The sequence below is a fragment of the Trypanosoma theileri genome, assembly GCF_002087225.1.
Source record: "Trypanosoma theileri isolate Edinburgh chromosome Unknown TM35_Tth_10_V1, whole genome shotgun sequence".
NCBI classification, from domain to species: Eukaryota; Euglenozoa; class Kinetoplastea; order Trypanosomatida; family Trypanosomatidae; genus Trypanosoma; species Trypanosoma theileri.
The window spans coordinates 197,882-215,308 of record NW_021639852.1 but is presented as its reverse complement, the minus strand read 5'-3'; the positions used below and the strand labels follow the sequence as shown (position 1 = coordinate 215,308).

At 40.3% G+C, this 17,427-nt stretch overlaps 6 protein-coding genes across 6 annotated transcripts; all 6 read right to left on the bottom strand.

Moving 5' to 3' along the window:
• Positions 1-123: 123 nt before the first annotated feature.
• Positions 124-2,304, bottom strand: TM35_000101620 (uncharacterized protein; the record flags this gene model as incomplete). Its single annotated transcript, XM_029024653.1, has 1 exon — positions 124-2,304. One exon carries the CDS (start codon positions 2,302-2,304, stop codon positions 124-126), a length of 2,181 nt encoding a protein of 726 aa, XP_028883960.1.
• Positions 2,305-2,983: 679 nt separating this feature from the next.
• Positions 2,984-3,928, bottom strand: TM35_000101610 (uncharacterized protein; the record flags this gene model as incomplete). The annotated part of the gene is made up of 1 exon (XM_029024652.1): positions 2,984-3,928. One exon carries the CDS (start codon positions 3,926-3,928, stop codon positions 2,984-2,986), a length of 945 nt encoding a protein of 314 aa, XP_028883959.1.
• Positions 3,929-5,734: 1,806 nt separating this feature from the next.
• On the bottom strand, positions 5,735-7,396 carry TM35_000101600 (coatomer delta subunit; the record flags this gene model as incomplete). Its single annotated transcript, XM_029024651.1, has 1 exon — positions 5,735-7,396. The coding sequence occupies one exon, from the start codon at positions 7,394-7,396 to the stop codon at positions 5,735-5,737; it is 1,662 nt and encodes a 553-aa protein (XP_028883958.1).
• Positions 7,397-8,328: 932 nt separating this feature from the next.
• Positions 8,329-11,925, bottom strand: TM35_000101590 (uncharacterized protein; the record flags this gene model as incomplete). The annotated part of the gene is made up of 1 exon (XM_029024650.1): positions 8,329-11,925. The coding sequence occupies one exon, from the start codon at positions 11,923-11,925 to the stop codon at positions 8,329-8,331; it is 3,597 nt and encodes a 1,198-aa protein (XP_028883957.1).
• A 339-nt stretch (positions 11,926-12,264) lies between these two features.
• On the bottom strand, positions 12,265-13,293 carry TM35_000101580 (cyclophilin; the record flags this gene model as incomplete). Its single annotated transcript, XM_029024649.1, has 1 exon — positions 12,265-13,293. The coding sequence occupies one exon, from the start codon at positions 13,291-13,293 to the stop codon at positions 12,265-12,267; it is 1,029 nt and encodes a 342-aa protein (XP_028883956.1).
• Positions 13,294-13,850: 557 nt separating this feature from the next.
• On the bottom strand, positions 13,851-17,306 carry TM35_000101570 (uncharacterized protein; the record flags this gene model as incomplete). Its single annotated transcript, XM_029024648.1, has 1 exon — positions 13,851-17,306. The coding sequence occupies one exon, from the start codon at positions 17,304-17,306 to the stop codon at positions 13,851-13,853; it is 3,456 nt and encodes a 1,151-aa protein (XP_028883955.1).
• Between the last annotated feature and the right edge of the window lie 121 nt (positions 17,307-17,427).

Sequence of the window (17,427 nt, the reverse complement as noted above, 5' to 3'; positions counted from 1 at the left end):
TCGATTTGTACGATTACTAAGATCACCAAAGAACGCTACTAGGAAACAATCATTGACTCGCCTCGATGTAATGAACTAAGTTTTTTTTTTTCTTTTCTTTTCCTGCTTTCCCTCATTCTCTCTTTATGGCCTCGTCCAAGTTGTCTCGCGGGTTTGGTGATTCACGTAAAAATTTCGTCCGGTTTTGGGGTCAACACGCTCTTCCCAGAATGGTGGCAGCGCGCTTACAGCAGACACTGAGGCAGTACCACCCATAGGTACTACAGGTTCCACAGGGCGTTGTTGCTGCAGTTGTTGTGGTTGTGGTTGGAGATGCTGTGGTTGTTGTTGTTGTTGTTGTTGTGGCTGTTGGAGATGTTGTGGTTGGAGAGGCAATAATGTTGGTCGTGTCCATGTTGTCTCACGTGTCTGATGATTAACATAAAACTTTCTTCCACTCTTTGGATCCACGCGTTCTTCCCAGAATGGTGGCAATGGATTCATCTCAGTCACAGTAGGGGTCAGCGATGATGATGATGATGACGATGATACTATTGGGGCTGTGGGCATCGGTACTGTTGTTGATGTTGTTGTTATTGTTGTTGTTCCTCCAACGACTGCTGCATGAACCCCAATATGAGGATTAGCAACAGGAAGAGGAACTGTGGGAGTTGCTGAGGGAAGTGTCCAAGAAGTTTCTTTGGTTTGACGATTCACATAATACTTACGACCACTCTTGGGGTCTATACACTCGTCCCATCCCATTACTGTAGTATTCCCAGCAGTTACTGTTGTTGGTGTCGGTGTTGGTGTTATTGCCACTGTTTGACGTTTTTCCTGTTGTCGCCTATACCAACTATCCACTTGCTGTTCCAATTCCACCTGATCTGTCACACCATTTGGATGTGTCCATGTCGTCTTCACCGCACCAGTGGTGGTGTCTGTGTGAACAAAGTAATGGCGACGACGTTGACGATCATACATGAGTGCCCATCCAGGTGGAAGTCGTGTGGAGACCTCAGGTTCTGGAAAACCATCAAATTCAGTGTTTTCATGACGGGTCGTATTAGGCACAGGAGTAGTAGTAGTAGTAGTATTAGTATGAGTAGTAGTATCAGAAGTATTCATTCCTTTTCCTCCTCCTACATATTGTGGTAGTACTTGTTGTTGTTGTTGTTGTTGTTGTTGTTGTAATTGAGGTTCCCTTTTATCTGTCTTTGGTAGCCCTTCCTCTGCCATCCTTTCGAACTCCCTCTCCCCTTTTTTCTCCAAGACTGGAGCTGTCGCAACCTGTCCATTGTTTTTACCACCATTAAATTTCATCTGCATACTATTATTATTATTATTATTATTATTATTATTATTATTATTGCCATCTTCACTATTATCATGTTTATATTGAGCATACTTGTCAGTATCATCGGATTCAAAGGGGTTTGGAACGCCTGAAATAGGTGGAGGAACATGTTGAGTGTGTCCGGCATATAAAGATGGCACATCATCATTATTCTTCCCTAAAGATGTATCCACTCCTGATGATCCAGCAGGTACCATAGATAGATTTATCTTATCTTTTCGTTTTTTTAATCCATCTACACTTCCTCCTTTATCAGAATCTGTGAGTCGTTGCTGTAGTTGTTTAAGCTGCAGTAATACAGAGAGTGGGAGTTCCTTTCCTTCATGTTGAAGTGCTGCTAATACCGCACTAGCAGCCTCTGTATTAGGAACAAAATCCACACCTTTTCCTTTTGGAATAGTAGCAATACCACCATTATTCCCATATGTAGAACTTACATAGGCGAGAAGTTCATCCGCCACACTGTCACCATTATAAACAACAAAACATATACCACAACCAACACTTTGTGCCCATTCAAGTGCAGAAGAGATGTATGCATTAGATGAGAAATACACAAAAGTTGTGGATTTAATATTGTTGCTACTCATATTATTATTATTACCACTATTTAAATTATTTGAAGCAGATGTTGCCTTTGTGAGCATGGACATGGTTTTTGTACATATAGCGGAATCCACTGGTGATCCCGCACGACCTGCGATTGTGTCTAACACAATTGTTTGAAATCGCAAACGTCTTAGTGTGGCGATAAGAACTTCTCGTTCTTCTTGTTCTTCTAATGATTTAAGTATAGCAGATGAAAAGAATACCACACGTTGTTCTATTGCAACTGGGGTGGATGTACCGGAGAAGAGTTGTGTGTTAATGGCATCATGCATCTGTTGTACACATTCACGTACATCGGCCTCTGTGGATGGTGTTACACCTGAGAGAAAGTAATCCCCATCAACAAACAGATGAATCATCTCAGTAGCAATAAGAATAGGTAATAAAATTTGACTATTGATAGAAGGAAATATATATATATATATATATAATCCAAATAATAGAGAGAGAGATATATATGCTTCTATGTATTTAAAATCGGTAAATGGGGAAAAAAAAAGAAAAGATAACTATACAAGAGATCACACCACTCAATTAATATCAATTGCAAATCAAGACACACACAAAAAGGGTCTAATAGAGAGAGGATACCTTCATTTATACCATGTAAGTATGCATATATATATATATATATATATATAGACGTACTTTCTGTAGAGAGGAAAAACAAAACCAAACAATAGTGTAGAAGTAAAAAAAAACCAAAACAAGAGAAAAAAGAAAAAAAATACTTATTTATGAACTCTGTTATAATGTGATGTATATGTGAAATACACTCGAACATATCTAATCCATTATAATTTTAATAAATAATAATATCTCTTACTCTCCACGTATATATATAAGTATATGAGAGTGAAAGAGAGAGAGAGAGAGTTAAAAACAAAAAAAAAACAGGGGAATCTGTAATGGTATTTTATACCAATAAAAGCCCTACCCATTCTCTCTCTCTCTCTCTTTTCCCTTTCCTCATATCCGCTGGTAATGAAGTACAGATATCAAATGAATAATAAATAAATAAATAAAAGAGACGACCGTCTATACTCTTAACGCATGAACGGGTGAGTTCTCACCGCTGTGCGCCTGATAAAGGCGTTGTAGATTTACCTCCAACACATCTGCACGGTGTCGTAGTAGTAATATCGCCTCTCCAGCACTTTGACTAATACCACTCTCTCGTAAATGTGTTAAACTTCCCATGATAGAAGAGCATTGCTGTCTATTATCACACATCATCACATCTGGAAAGTGTTTTATTCCAAGCTCAAGGAATCTCAACACTCGAGCCAACGCCGCACACCAATCCCCTCGTGCTGCTGCTGCTGCTAATGATGATGATGATGTTGAGGATGATGTAGAGATGAGAGAAGATAAGGAAGGAATAAGTCCAGCATCCGCAACGGCATCTTCGGATTGCCAATGAATACTTTTATCTGTTCCCACGAGAAGTTCCCGCAGGAGTTCTGTCAAATATGGAAGAAGAATATAAAAGGAATCTGCGGTGAGTGTGTGGAATTGTGTGGGACTATCCGGCTGTGGACTCGACTCATCTAATATACGTCTGCGAATAAAACTTCTATAGGCTCGTTTGGCATCTTGCATTAACTCCAGTGCGGCATCCTCCTCACCAGACTTACCATTATTATTATTATTAACATTATTAATATTATTATTATTATGAGTATAAGGATTCCCTTCACCTTCACATTTTATTCTATCCGGATGGACATGCGGTTCACTGTTGTAGGTAGCCACAAGAAGAAGATCATGTAGAGAGAGATCATGATGTGCAGAACGGGCTGCCCATTCACGGAGTACCGCAAATCCTTCCGTGATGCGCTGCATGAGAGCCCGTTGGGCGGTGAGTCTTTCCTCAATCGCCAATTGTTGTTGTAAGAGACTTGTGATTTGAGAATGAAGAGATGGAGTTGTTGTTGTAATAGTAGTAGTTGGACGGCCCTGCATAGGAAAAGAGTTCTGCATGATATATATATATGTATATATATATATATATATATAGATAGATAGATAGATTGATAGTTCCACTCTTCCTATTCCTTCTTCTTCTTCCTCCTTTTGTGGAATGATGGTTCAAGTGTAAAATCTCAATAACTTCTGTTGATGAATACTGTTTGGTAAGGAGATAACTGGCTACAGTGAAGAAACAGTAAAATAAGAAAAAGGAAAAAGAAAAAGAATAGAAATATACACAACAACAACAACAAGAAAAAGAATATTATAACTAGAGAGTAATTTATCTTTTATACAACCTCCCCTCGCATACATATTTATTTATTTATATTTTTTTTTTTAGTAGTTTTGTATTCATTCCTTAACGTTCATTGAAAGAACATCAAGAAAATAAATCCATAAAAAAAGAACAAAAAAACAGTGAGAAAATCATGGATGAAGGTCCATCATCGTAAGCACCGTAGAAACCACATACACAAACACAATTGATATACATACATTCTTACTATTACTCTGGAGACACCATGCAGGAATAACAAGTAAAGATTCTCTCCACAATAAAAAGGTAGAGAGAAAAAAAAAAACAAGGGTATTTATTCACAGAAGAAAAAAAAAAGAGCACTCATACATTTTCTTTTTTTAAAAAATGATGAGTACAGAGTGAAATAAATACACGCATGGATTCATCTTGCAGATACCTCAGAATGATACAGTAATATATGTATGTATATAAATACAATGGAATATATATGTAAGTGTTTCTTCCTCTTCTTCTTCCTCCGCTGCTGCTGCTACTGTTGTTGTTGCTGAGACCTTAATAGTTCAGCTTCGTGCGGCGCCAGTGACGGCGCTTCTCGTTCCACTTAATACGGTTACCTGTGCGAAGGCGAATCCAGTAGGGCACTGGCTTGTTCTGATTCAACTTCTTCGCGTACTTCTTCTTAACGGCAAGTGGCTTAAAGCGCCCCATTCTTTTTGCTGTATGCGGGGTTCCGTGTGGTGACTCGGATGGACTATTCCTCCTTTTAATATAAGGATATATATATATATATATATATATATAGAGTAGGGTGTGATCAAAGAGAAGAAATAAAAAAAAAGAGAGAGAGAGAGAGAGTGAAGGTACTTCAATAGTAGTATTTAGATATATACAAGTACAGGAAAATAAAGGGAGTTTAGGAAAATACATGAACACACACAGAAAGAGAGAGAGAAATTTACACAACATAACGATTTGGGGATTGAAACCTCAATGTTTTGAATCACAAAAATGAAAACAAATCAACACATCCATGAAGCGAACGAAAATGGATTGAGTAATATTCATATATATATATATATATATATATATATATATATATATGAATATATATCCCTTGCGCAAGCATATTTGTATATATATATCGTGAGAACAGCCCAGAGCACCCACTGGGGCGATACTGTGTGATAAACAAAAGAACGAACAAATAAACAATCAGAGAAAGAGAAAAGGCCAAAAAGAAAGAAGAGTGTGATCGATCAGAACGAAAAGCAATAAAGAAAAAAGGGAAAAGAGGAGGAATATTAAAAAAAACAAAAAACAAAAAACAAAACGAAAGAGAATAAAATATTTCTTTTGCTATTTATTTACTTTTTATAACTCTTTTTGTTTCTTTTCTTCCTTGTTTCCACTTTAATTTCGTTCCCTCTCTCTTTTTTTCTTCTTTTTTCGTTTCTTCTCCCTCCTCCTCTTCTTCCCACCCACTCACGCTCTCCTTTTATCCATTTCATATGCCCACAAAGAAGAACTATCCCTAAACTATATTATATATATATATATTACGGAACAGTGTAGTTTTCTGTGGTCACCTGAGTCTCTTGACTGAATCGCACAGGTGTACCGTTCTCTGTTTGCACCGCCTCACACACACGCACCTGCGCCACAGACACACGCGATGTAAATGAAACATCAACAGGAAAAAAGATATCAGAAGCCGCCGCTGCTGCTTCCCCAGCATCCATGAGAGAAATCTCCACATTTCCACTGTTGTTACTGTGCGTCTCCACAAGTGGAATAAGCCATACAACAGATCCATTCACAAGACTGCATGTCCCAACAGAAGGTTCCATCTCCGCTACTTCAGCTCCATAAAGTGGAAGTGAAATACGAACATCATGTAATGATTCTGCCATGGCGCTATCCAACTCATACTCCATTGTAATACTTCCTGTACTTGGCCAACAGGAAAGGGTAATAGGAGCCTGCATCCCATTACTGTTTTGTACACGCCAACGAAGTATAGTTACAGGTTGTTGTAATGGAAATGGTTTATTCTCCCGCATAGAAAGTACATGATCCTCTGCAAACATCTCCTTATTCACCTTTGCATGTGCACGGAAAGAGAACTCATTACTCATAGGAGCCAGTACCAGTTTCACCTTTGCCAACTGTGGATCCGACACCAGGACGGAGAGCTCACCGCGGATATCCACTGTCCCTCCCTCCCCATCACGATGGAGCTGCGCGCTAATCTTCTCCTCCACAATAATGTGTAATCCCTCCACAGTCCCTTCAGGCACAAATGCCCCTCCCACTCCTCCTGTCGTAGTAACAGCTCCTCCAGCTCCAGTTGCTGCTGCTGTGGCTGTAGAGGAAGAGGATGGGGCGGTCCCAACAGGTGTGGATGGTGGAAGTCCGGCTTCTTTCAATACACGTGAGGTAATATCCGCCTTCTTTGCCTTTCCCAATGTCAATCCACCTGTACGGGCCGGTCGTGAAGTTGTGGTGTTTGTGTTTGTTAAACCTCCAGCAGCTGCAGTAGTGATGGTGTGGCCCATACCCTGCGGGGCAAAGGGAGAAGTGCTGCTGTTATCATGAAAACCACCAACTCCACCAACAACAGGAGCACCACCACTTGTACTGCCAAAGCCAGCATATCCCGGATCATTAGATCCAATGCCACTGTATGGATTCATACCTTTACGGCGTTTATCCCGCAATTCATGTGCCTTACGAGAGGCATCTTTCTTAGCTCGTTCCATTTGCAGTCGTTTCTCTTCTCGTGCCATCATTTCTTCATGAGATTCCATCTCCAGATAGGTTTTGATTTGTTCCACCGTTGTATTTTCTCGTTTCCCACCAACGATTACTTCATCAAGGGCGAAAAACACACGAAAGGCTTTCGCCTCCAATGTTGCCTCCGTTACCGTTTCCACATATTCAGGAATAAGTCGACCCATGAGATGTAATGTGGCTAAATCCTCAACAATATTACTGCTCTTAGTTGTGATAAGTACAAGGAAGAGTTCCTCTAATGGCTGGTATACATATCGCACAGCACCAGCATCAATGTACGTTACTTGTTTGTTAACAGATGACTCAAGAAGCCTTGGAAAGGCAGAGAGAAGTCCTTCAATGCGAATACGTGAGATTTCATTAAAATTTCGTGAGAGAATAATATGGCCCTGTTTATTCACCACACCCGCAGCAATAACAGGCATGATGAGAGGCACACAAGGAAGAAAAATGATGTACTATCTTTGTTCCTAATTTTTCTTTTTTTTCTTTTCTATTTTATATCGTATTTCTCCTCTATTGCTCTCCTTGACGTTTTCTTCCTACCTTTTTTTCTTTTTTTGCTTTTCAAACAAATTTTGGCTGTATCTTTCTCTATCACTCTAGTAGTAGTAGTAATAGCAATGATGGCAAGAAGAAGGGGGGAAAAAAAGAAGCAAACCAAACAGCAATAATGATTTTTCTATCCACATAACTATAATCAGAGGCATTAATGGTATATTAACCTATTAATATTCCCATTACTATTATTATTATCAGTAATAATAATAGTATAGTAGAATATTGTTCTTCTTGTATTGATGATAATTGCAATAATATGTGTGAGTAAGTAAGGGGGGCCATCTGAAAATAAAATGTCAAGAGAGCCTAGTTTTTTTTTTCTTTTCTTTGCCTTTCATAACACTCCCTTTTCTGATTTTGTTTTCTTTTTCACACAGACTTGTTTAAGCAAGAGACAAATAAGCAAAAATAAGTAGCAAACGCTCGCAAAAAAAAAAAAAAAAAAAAAAAAAAAAAAAAAACTTTAAGTGATGTATGTATGTGTGCACACACACACACACATCCACACACAAAGACACACACACATATATATATATTTCATGCATAGGAAATAATAAAAACATATGCATACACACAAAGAGACTTTTTTTTTTTCTTCTGACATCAGTTTATATAATATATTTATGTACAGCATTGAGAAAACATAAAGAAACCAAAGACTAAGACAACTTTTCACGGGAACGCATAAGAAACTAAACATAAAAGCAACTATTTTTTTTTTTTTTTTTACCTCATCCCCCACTTTCTTTTTTTTTTTCTCTATCTTTTATACACAGGTCTATACCCCAGAGACGATCTACTCTCTTCTTGACACTGTAATATCAATTTTATCCATATCTACACTGCCTTCTCGCTCATCTTCTCTTAAATGAGGTGAGGCATCAGTAGTAGTAGTAGCAGCAGCACCAGCACCAGCAAAAGGTGAAACAACAGGAAGTGTAGCTTCAGTGTAGTTCACATTATCATCAAGATATGCAAATGGAACATCCCAATACCGGTCCACACGATACACCGCCTCTTCAATGCAACGTATCTCTTCATCAATGTCAATTTGCACTAACTGTTGATGTTTTGGCTGGTATTTTGAAACAGCATCTGACTGACACGGTAGTCTTTTGCTCGTGGGACTATCAACAGCACTCTTGTTATCAGCGTAATTACGAGCTGTATACTCTTCCCCCTCATAATCATCATCATCCTCATAATCATATTCCTCCCTTTTTTTCTTCTCCTCACCCTGCACCTTCAGACTTTCCATAATCTCCCTGTATTTATTATCATTGTCATTATTATTATTGTTATTATTAGTACTATTATTATTATTATCATTATCATCATCATGGGAATGCTCTTTATCTGCCATGAGTCTTTCCGAGAGTTGTTGCATGGTCGATCCCTCTGTCACCACCACATCTTTTGCCTTTTTCCCTCCCGATCCTCGCGGTAATTTTCCCACTTTTCCTCCCTCTTCTCGTGCGGTATCCTTTGCCGTTGCCCCATACTGCCCAATTCCCACTATTTCTTCATCATGTCCAAGTAAACGCCGGGCATTCGCAAGTGACGCCACCCACCGTCGGGAGATTGCAAACACATACAACATTAATAAAATACTCCCCGCCAGTGTAATGGAACAAACCACAACACCCCCAACATGTCGACGTAAACTCATAAAGAGAACACCACCCACTCCACCAACGGCATGTAGAGAAGTAGCGGCCCGCATGACTTGTGCACAAGCCGCCAGACCCGCTGAATGGCCACATCGTCGTGGATGTTCACTGGGACGATGGGAATCCAACAACCGTCCACGTTGAGTGATATAGCGAAGAAGAAGATAAATCCCAACAAATACCGCTAACAATGGGACCGTCATGTGAAAAAGAAGTCCCATCGCTAGTATGGTGAGATCTGAACTATAAAGAGAGGCCCAGGTAAAACCACGTGATTTGAAAAGATTATCATACACACGCTGTAGACTCACAAGACGTCGACGACAAAATACAAGGAATATAGCAACTGGGTCAATAAGGGCTAACCATGTTGTGACAAAAGAAGCCATAATCACATTCGCATACCAATACCCACCTTGAGGACTCACCATGGCTACAAAAAAGTTAATAGTAGCCACACTGGATGGTTCTGAAATGAGATCGGCAAGTTGGAAAAACCCACCTTGTAATGCTGCTTGAAATATCACACCTGTAAGTACCATAAAGAGGTACTGTAAGTAAAGAATACCTCCATTAAGTTCTTCCTCATTTACAGCTCCCATAAAGATAACAAACCATTTAATAATAATAGGTAATAATAAATTTAGTAGATATAATAATAAAACAGGAACATATGCTGTAAAAATACCACGAAGTCCATTGGGAATACTCAAATAAAACTTATATATAGGACCCCCAATTCCAGGAATACGGGCAAGATTATCAAGTGAACCAAGAAATCCAACAGGTACAGACCAGAAAACAAGAAGAAGTAGATAAACCCCTAAAGCTAACAATGTTCGAACCCACCCTGAATATCGATCCGCAGTAACATTTATTTGAATAATACCTTCTGGTGGACCAGCAATACTAGCTCGAGTATGGGAACTTCCCCGAACTCTAGCTTCAAATAAATTAACAAATTCATACGCTGATAAAGCATCAGCAAATACAATAAAAGCACAACCTTTTACATCTCCACTCGAAATATCCTCAATATATTTATTTAACTTGGTTGCATTCGCAATTAAATCTTCTTTCCAGTAATCTACTCTTGATACCTTTCTACAACAAGAAGGAAATGGTGCACGCATCAATAAGACATTTGAATTCGGATGATGATTCCCTCCCTGCTCTTGTTGTTCATAATATTTCTTCATATCTGCCACCGCTTCCTGAAAGGCTTCCATAGCTTTTTCAGTCCTACCAATGTATTTATACATTCCTCTTGGAGGGTCACGTGGAAAGAGTAATTGTTCAACTTTTCCATATTTGGTAAATACAGCGTTTTTACGTGTGGTTTTATAATAATTAAAACTAAAGATAGAAAAAAGACAACCCAATCCTGTACAATCTAAGTAGTGATATACCTCACTCTCATCATCATTAGTATCATCATTATCATTATAATTATTTCCATCCTCATTCTCTGCAGGAGCATTTCCATTCTTTTTTTTCCCTGGTAACCCAAAATATGCTCTCTCTACAAGAAATTTCTCTCGGAATTTTGTATCACTTGCCCATGAATTCTTTAAACTACGAACAAGTGCTACACGATGACCAAGACTATTCTCCATTTGTACCCGCATTACTGTTGAAATGTACGCATCTACATGATGTACATAATATATTACACCAATCATATAAACAAGACCAAAACCCATATCAAGGAAAGCTACAACCCATAATCTCCAGCTCCGTGGTGTAATATTCTGTGCAGAAAGATCATAAAGACCTTTTAAAGGAACAGGAAAACACCCTGTATCTACAATATACCGGCAAAAAGGTTCACTAGCAATACAACCGGTTTCATTAGTATCTTGTCGATGACAATTGTGAATATCACGACTGACTGCATATCGTTCTATATAACCATCCGTCCCAGATAATACACATATCCATATATTAAATATTGCACCAACGAAGAATATAGTAATAAAAAGTTTAAGAAAAAAAAGATAAAGGGCAATCTCTGGATCAAGTGGAATTTTTGTTAATTTCTTAATATTTACTTCTTCTGTAGAGAATTGAAGGTTATGAGGGATTTCATGTTCTTTCTTTTTCTTCTTTTCTTCTTCTTCTCGTGCAAGAGCAGGATCAACAACACCTTCTCCACCTGTAGTTTCTTTACCTTCTTCGTGCGTTTTTCTTTCTTCAGGTATTTCTGGGGAATAAGAGGCTCGCACCTCTACATGAGAATCATCACCATTGTAAATATCTTCAAGTAGTGATCCATCTCCAGTAGTACTACTACTAGACTCATCATTCGCATAGGGAAAACGCCCTACGGCGCTTGGAAAGACATTCTCTATGTGTTCTGCTTTCTCTTCAATACTTAACCAACATCGCCAACTTGGAGGAGACGTAAGTGTGCATGGATAACGCAGTGCTCGCCCTACACGAGATATACGAGATGCACGGGAGGCAGAAAAAACAGATGACCAAGTTCCTGTTGCCGATTTGTCTGGAGATTCGGTATTATCGGAATGGGAAGCGGTGAGGGAAGTTAACTGCAAGACTACAGTATGATTAGCCCGATAACGTCGACGAAGGACTAAATACGGAGAGAGGTGGAAAAATAAACTGACGCTTACGAGAATGACGAATAGAGTAGAGTTCAAAATTAGAGCAAACCATAATCCCTGATCATCCCAGGTTGATCTTGGACCAAGCGAAAAGTCCATTTGTTTTTCTTCTTCTTTTTGTGTTTATTTTTCTTTGTTTTGGTTTTTTTTTTGTATTTTGAAATCCAAAATTATTTTGTATGCCACAACTACGATTAAAGAAAGAAAGAAAAAGAAAAGAAAAGAAAGAGTGGTGGAAATAAACCTAGAGAGACATGATATTTCTTGGGAGACAAGCGATCAAGGATATCGTAATAATAATAAAGGGCAAAAACTCACACAAACAAACACACCACTTCATCTCTACATTGTTGTTGTTCTTTTTTTTGTTTACTTTTCCAAAAAAAAAAATTTTTTTTTTTTCTCATATTCTGCAGTATCGTAAACTATACATTTGGACTAGTGACCCTCCTTGAAGGAGACATGTAAGTCTTTTTTATCGCTACGCAGGGACATTTGCCCCATTTGGGTTTCTTTACTTGTTGTTGTTGTTGATGATGATACTGCTGCTGTTGCTGCAGTGGCAGCCTCTTCATTTTCTCTAGGTGCTGCCTTCAATGCCCCTGAGAGACTCTTTTCATCTTCTTCCTTCTCTTTCTTTTCTCCTTCTTCTTTCTCTCTCACTTCTTCTCCTTCTTCTTTTTCTTCTCTTCTCTTTGTCTCTACCCAACTCTCTGCGGTGGGGAGTGTCTCTGGCAGCGGCCCCACTCCACACTCGAGCACCACCACAAACCGCGATGGATATCCATTCGCATCTCCATAAGGCGCCACCTCACGCATAAAGTCCTCCAGTCCACGCACGACTCGACCAAAACAAACATGTCGTCCATTTAACGCCCGTTCTTCCGTTGCGGAGGTGGTGATAAAAAACTGGGAACCATTACTGTTGGGACCATTGTTGGCCATAAGAAGAAGTCCAACCTCATTTATACGACGACGTTTATTCTCATCCGCAAACCAACCTCGACCAAAACTGGAGAAGTGATTCGCACCCTTGTCCACACGCATAGTAAGATCCCCACCTTGGGCACAGAACTGAGGAATAATTTTATGAAAATAGGTTCCACGATAACATGGGGTGAGTCCCTGATATAAATAAGTCTGTCCTTGTCGACTGGTGGAACAGCCAGAACAGAGATTGCGGAAATTCGCACACGTCTTTGGAGCCTCATCATCAAAGAGTTCAAACTCCACACGAATCACACACACTGGTTCACCAGCACCACGTGTGGAGGCTAGAAGATCTCCTTGATTCTGCAACATACTCCCAGAGAGAGAAGGAACAGAGGGGAAGTTGTTGAAACAGGCAAGTTCCATCCAACAAGTTGTGTGTTCGCGTCGCTGCATATGACTCGCATAACGTGAACCAGAATCCGAAGTACCAGGCGTGAGGGTGCAACCCAGTCGTGTACTTGCTGTGAGCTGCATAATCACCAGAATCTTTCACTATATATATATATTTCAAAAAGATTGACTAATATCTATCTTCCTTCTTTATGTTTTGTTTAACCGCTTTCTTCTTTCTTTTTTTTTTTGTCAGAGACAAATACATGCACCACCAGATTATAGAAGGTGGAATTATAATTTCCTATTGAGAAAATAATAATAAAAAAAGAACCAAACAACAACCCATAATAAAATACACAGAAAGAGAAAAAAAGAGAAACAAAGAAAATTTAGAAAAATAAATAAATAAATAAATAAATAAATATATATGAATAATAAGGATTAAATACTATCACCACTTCAGTAGTATCTATCGATACATTTGAGGTCCTTTACCCTTTTTTTTTGTTACTGATACTTCACTTTTTCTTTCTTTGTGAGTAATAGTAGGTGTGACTTTAATATGTGAATAAACAAATGCCTTCTAAAGGCAAAAATAGATTTCTCTTCTTTTCTTTTTTTTTCCCTCTTAAACCCTCGTATCGAAAAAAAAGAAAAAAAGATAGAGAGATGGAAAGTACAAAGAGACGCTCATTTCCTCAAAACGGTGAATAAGGACTAGGTGAGGGGCGTTTCTTTGGCGCTGTATAATGTCGACCACTTTCCATAAAATTTTTCATGATTTTATGCATATATGGTTTCGGTAGATTTGGGGACTGCTGGTTCTCATTATTAGTGGTGGATAAATCACTTGCTGTGTTGTTTGGTGTTGGTGAAATAGATGCAGAAGAAGATTGTGTAGTCGATTGTTGTGGTGGTGGTTGTTGTTCTCGTTGCTTGCGGCGTGGAAGTCCTGCACGATAATTTGTCAAAACATCCTGATCAAACATGCGGAGTATATCTACTGCATGAAGATAACAGGCACGTTCCGCATCCTTCTTCTTTAATGATATCCCCACAGCCAACAGACGCTCTGTTTCCTTCACTACATCCTCATCGACCTTCTCAGTGGTAGCTGTATTCTGTGATGATGATAATGATGATAATGACGTCATATCAGGAGTTTCTTCTACTCCTGTAGATGAAACTGTATCCGTTTCTTTCTTTTCGACAGTTTTTTGTAAATTGTCTACCGTAGTAGTAGTAGTAGTAGTAGTAGTGTCTTTTGCCTTTTTCTTTTTCTTCCCCTTTTCAGTTAACGTATCATTAGGGATATGTTTACTCTTCTTGGGCAACACAAGTGGTAGGTACGCAATGTTATGTACACTCACTTGCCTACCATACCCAGTAATATATACAGATGCGTTTACATTAACATTCTTGGGTAAATGATGTCGAAGGTAATTCTGCACGCATACCTTCGCTTCATTACCATTTTCAATAATCGCCTCATCACTGAGGTTCTCACCACATACTGTGAAATCATCTGGAATACGTAACTGCAGTATTCGTACGGTATCACGTATGTGTGGTAATGGACGTGGTTGGTTACCTTCCACTATATACCCAGGAAGATAAGGTGGACGTTTTTTCTTTTCTTCTCCACCCACCAGTCCTCCTCCCACAGCAGCAGCAGCAGCAGTAGAGGAAGAGGAAGAAGAAGAAGAAGAAGAAGTGGGATTGTTTATATGATTTGTTGTTCCTGCCGCTAAAGAAGGAGCTGGAATAGCCACAAGTCCTTTTCCCCACTGTACATCCTTCATAAGATCATTTGTCACCAGACCAAGTTGTTGTCGCTGTCGCACAAATTGTTCCTGCTTCTTGGGATCTGCATAGAGAGGTATACCCAACGCACACAATGTATCCACGGCATGTAATGCACATAGATCCATTGCCTGTTCCATCGTCTTTCCTACCGCATTTCCTCCACGCACTCCAAATACCCGTGGTACTGGAAGTAATGTACTGGCACGATACTGTTCTCCCATGCGAGTAATAACAAAAAGATCAGGATGTGGATTACGTGCAATTTCACGTTGCCATACTACTAACGCTTGTCGTGCCTCCTGAAGAAGTTGTGGATCTGGGTTAGCCTCAATATAATCACCACAATAATTGTTTACTTCATTATGTGCGGCAATAATTCGTTCACTAATGCTACGTTGATAGTTATAGTTATTACAACGACGCAGCATCTGAGGATCAAGCCACACTTCATCACCCCCTACTTGTTGTTTTAATGGGAGTGGAAGAGGATCATGTGGACGTGGGTGTTGAGTCTCTTGTGTGAGAGGATTTGGAGCCCATCGACCAAATCGTTCTGTTGCCACTGCGTGTTTTGCCTGCCGTTCCATATTGTTAGGAAACAATGGACGTGCAAGAGCATCTAATAACAATTCCGCATGCATAGCGGCAAGATGTTCAGCACATTCACGGGTTTGTGCCTTTCCACGTGCCACTACAGCATCATAGAGACGAATTTCCACTATATACATTCGCGCTGAATGACCTGGTACAGCCACGTGGGAAACGGCTATACGATCCTTTAGAGCAATTCCCTGCTGTAGAAAGTGATCCTTCATGCGTTCATACGCTGCTGCCTCATACACACATGGAAGCACAAGTGCATCCGGCGATGGTGAACATCGTGTGGAGGCGGTATTCACCATTTGCCACATTCCTCCCTCTGTTGGATCAAAGTTTACCACACCAGCATTACTCATAGTACTAGTAGTAGTACCCGTTGTTGTTGTTGTGGTTGTTGTGGATCCTAATCCTGCCGTACCTCCACTACTTCCATAGGAACTGAAAGAAAGCCATGGATAGTGGACGGTAGTGTGATACGTTGCTGCCTCATTCCCCTCTACTGCAGCTGCGGCATTATCATTGTTATTATTATTATTATTATTATTATTATTATTATTATTATTATTATCATAAGAAGAAGATGAGGAAGCATCAGAAACAAAAGTTGTCTTCGTCGTACTCGTACTCGTAGTAGTAGTAGTCGTATTTTCTGGATTTGCGGTATGGGATCTCACTCCTGATGCGGCTGTTCCTACCGATTCCAACCGCCCTACAGTCTTTCCACTTATATGCCGCTCTCCAACAATCTCCGCCTCCGCAATCTTCGTCGCAAAGACTCCCACCACCCCCGCCGCTGCTGCTCCTTCTCTCTCTCCACTACCACTATTCCTATCACTATGATCGGCATTCCTTCCACTATTACTATTACTATTCATAGGAGTGGTGTGTTGGGTGGGGAGCATGCGAAAGGGCGGTGGGACGGGCGTGTTCTCCGGCCGCACGGGATCGCCGGGCATCGGCGCATATCGTCCCGCACGCCGGGCGGCCGCCGCGTGTCGTCGCTGCATCGCCGGCAGTCGGAAGAGCGGCACCGCGAGGGCGTCGCACACCCGCTCCGCATGCATCGCCGCGAGAAGTTCCGCATCCCGCCGACTCGCCGCGAGGCCCTCCGCCACGTACGAGTCGTGCGGGGCCGGCAGCCGCAGGCGACAGCGGGCCCGATAAACCACCGTGAACTCCTTTTCCGCTTCTCTCTCCATTGCCGTGTTGGGGTGATGGACATCTTCTAGTCTTTCCTCGGTCACTTCAAAGACAGCGGCACCTTCACTTTCACCACTCGTGCGGCGGACGTAATTCACCACGCGGCTCTTCGCAAAGGGATCAATACAAGTCACATCACAGTACGCACCAGACAAGGGAGACGGCATCCCACCACTGTTACTACTGTGACTACTCCTACTAGAAGGATGATGATAATGATGATGAGGATGACTATTACCACTATCATGCATATCTACATCATCCGCCTCGGTAGCACTAACACTACTATTACTATTAATGTTACTACGATGGCTATCATGATGGTGTTCCTCCTCGGCAGGGAGAATTTCTATGGTCACCATTTCAGGTGCAATCGTCTCAGTTACAACAGTACCACCAACACCACTACTGCTGCTGGAATACGATGATGATGATGATAAGGTTTGATAAGAGTTCAATAGTATACCACTTCTCATAGTAAAACAACGGTACGCCACACATGAGAAAGAATGAGTGTGAAATACCACCAGCCGTCGAATTCCCTGCATCTTATCTCTCTCTCTCTCTCTCTTCCCACTACTAATGCTGCTGTTGAAAGAACCCCCCAAAAAACAAAAAAAAAAGAGAGAATAATAATTCTTTTGGTAAAAGTAAAAAGAATAATTGTAC